General features: G+C 58.7%; 1 protein-coding gene across 1 annotated transcript in view; it reads left to right on the top strand.

Annotated features, from left to right (window-relative positions):
- AP1B1 (adaptor related protein complex 1 subunit beta 1) overlaps nucleotides 1-2,198 on the top strand; it is an 11,601-nt gene that overhangs the window by 6,882 nt on the left and 2,521 nt on the right. The window contains exons 5-7 of the mRNA XM_031062440.1: nucleotides 22-243; nucleotides 1,229-1,349; nucleotides 1,706-1,801. Coding sequence (XP_030918300.1) covers nucleotides 22-243; nucleotides 1,229-1,349; nucleotides 1,706-1,801 — 439 coding nt within the window. The remainder of the gene's footprint in view (nucleotides 1-21; nucleotides 244-1,228; nucleotides 1,350-1,705; nucleotides 1,802-2,198) is intronic.

Genomic DNA, 2,198 nt, shown 5'->3' with positions numbered 1-2,198 from the left:
CCCTCCGCCCCGCCCGGGCAGCATCTGCGAGCGGGTGACGCCGCGGCTGTCCCACGCCAACTCTGCCGTGGTGCTGTCGGCTGTCAAGGTGCTGATGAAGTTCATGGAGATGCTGTCCAAGGACCTGGATTATTATGGCACTCTCCTGAAGAAGCTGGCCCCACCACTGGTCACTCTGCTGTCTGCAGAGCCCGAGCTGCAGTACGTGGCCCTCCGCAACATCAACCTCATCGTGCAGAAGAGGTGGGTGTCCAGGTGTCCCCTCTTAGCCACAGGTGCTTCAGTTCCTCTGGCTGCAGCAGTGTCACAACACATCCTGTAGGGTGGTTTCTTCTCTGTTATTTAAAATCCAAGGAGAGTCATGGAATGGTTTGGGTGGGAGGGATCTTAAAGCTCATCTCATCCCATCCCCTGCCATGGACACCTTCCACTAGAGCAGGTTGCTCCAAGGCCAGGCCTTGAGTCAGTCAGGTGAGGGAATGAGCAGGGAGCTAAGCTGGGATCTCCAGTTTAATGTATCCTTTAGTTTAATTTAATCTTTATTTGGGGCAGCAAAGGATGGCAAAGCCAGAAGCTGTGAGACTGTGGAGTAGTCCCTCTCTGTCTAGGGAGGGATTTTTGTGCTGCCAGCTGCTTTCTCCACAGTTGTCCTCTTTGAACAAGTGCTCAGAGTCCTTTTGTCCCTTTGCTGATCTAAAATCCTGGAGGTGGCTGAGGCCCCACACGTGTGCCTGGAGCAGGAGTGGCAGCTGGAGAGCCCCAGCCCAGTCAGATGATTTGTTCTCCTCCCAGTCAGCGCCGTGGTCGTCTCTTAAAAATAGCAGCAATTTCTGGGAGAAGTGGAAAGCAATTAGTGTCCCTGGGAGTGGGAATGTGGAAGGCAGCTTGGAGCTGGACCTGGCCTAGCTCTTTCCCAGCTTAGAGAGAGGGTGAGCTGGTGAGAAAGGTCCAGCCTAGCCCTGGGGTCTGGATTTGTGTCCCTGCTCCCACTAAAACGTCCCTCCAGCCTTGGCAGGACAAACGTCCCCCGTTGCCTCACGTCTGGCCCGTGTTTGTGACAAGGTTGTGCTCTGTCCCCTGTGTGCCAGCAAAGGGGAGCCAGGGGACAGAATCCTGGGGGATAACCACAGTGACTTGGATTCCTTGGCATTGAATAGGCCCCCAAAACCTTGGGACTGGGGTGGGAGTGAGTGCCTGTCCCCCCTAACGCTGCCTCTCACTGCCCCAGGCCCGAGATCCTGAAGCACGAGATGAAGGTGTTCTTTGTCAAGTACAACGACCCCATCTACGTCAAACTGGAGAAACTGGACATCATGATCCGCCTGGCCTCCCAGGCCAACATAGCTCAGGTCAGCAGCTGGGCTGGGGCACCCAGGGCCACCCCAGTGCCAGCCCCAGCTCTGCTGGGAGCAGCTGTCCCACCCTGCTGCTCGTGCTGGGTCACTGCCCCTCTCTCCTGGTGGCTGTGCCTTGCTGCCAGGCTGTCACTGTGCTGTGTCCCTCTCTCCTGGTGGCTGTGCCCTGCTGCCAACCCCTCACTATGCTGTGTCCTGCTCTCCTGGTGGCTGTGCCCCTCTCTCCTGGTGGCTGTGTCCCTCTCCCCTGGTGGCTATGCATTGCTGCCAGGCTGTCACTGTGCTGTGTCCCTCTCTCCTGGTGGCTGTGCCCTGCTGCCAGCCCCTCACTGTGCTGTGTCCCCCCTCAGGTGCTGGCAGAGCTGAAGGAATACGCCACGGAGGTGGATGTGGATTTTGTCAGGAAGGCGGTGAGAGCCATCGGCCGCTGTGCCATCAAGGTGGAGGTGAGGGCTGGGACATGGTGGGGCCTTGTGGCACCTGTGGGTGGGCAGAGTGGCACTTCCCAGCACATGGTGGCCATCTCATCTCAGGAATTTGCAAGTTGGAGCCTTGCCAGGCATGGGGATGAGCCATGGTTGTTCCACAGGGTTCATTGGGGTGGCAGGAGGGTCTTCCATCCCCTTATCCTTTGCAACTGGAGCTGCTTTAGGATCCCTGCCTAGAACAGGGCCAGGAACGCAGTGGGTGATACCAGTGGCTTGTTGGGGACCAGAGTGGGGCTGGGAGGGAGCTGATCCCTTCCCTGAGGGCTGGGAGGGAGCTGATCCCTCCCTGAGGGCTGGGAGGGAGCTGATCCTTTCCCTGCGGGACGGGGGGGGGGGGCAACCTCCCTGCGGGGGG

This window comes from Geospiza fortis, unplaced genomic scaffold, assembly GCF_000277835.1.
Source record: "Geospiza fortis unplaced genomic scaffold, GeoFor_1.0 scaffold224, whole genome shotgun sequence".
NCBI classification, from domain to species: domain Eukaryota; kingdom Metazoa; phylum Chordata; class Aves; order Passeriformes; family Thraupidae; genus Geospiza; species Geospiza fortis.
The sequence above is the reverse complement of the archived record's forward strand: the minus strand, read 5'-3'. Positions and strand labels throughout refer to the sequence as shown.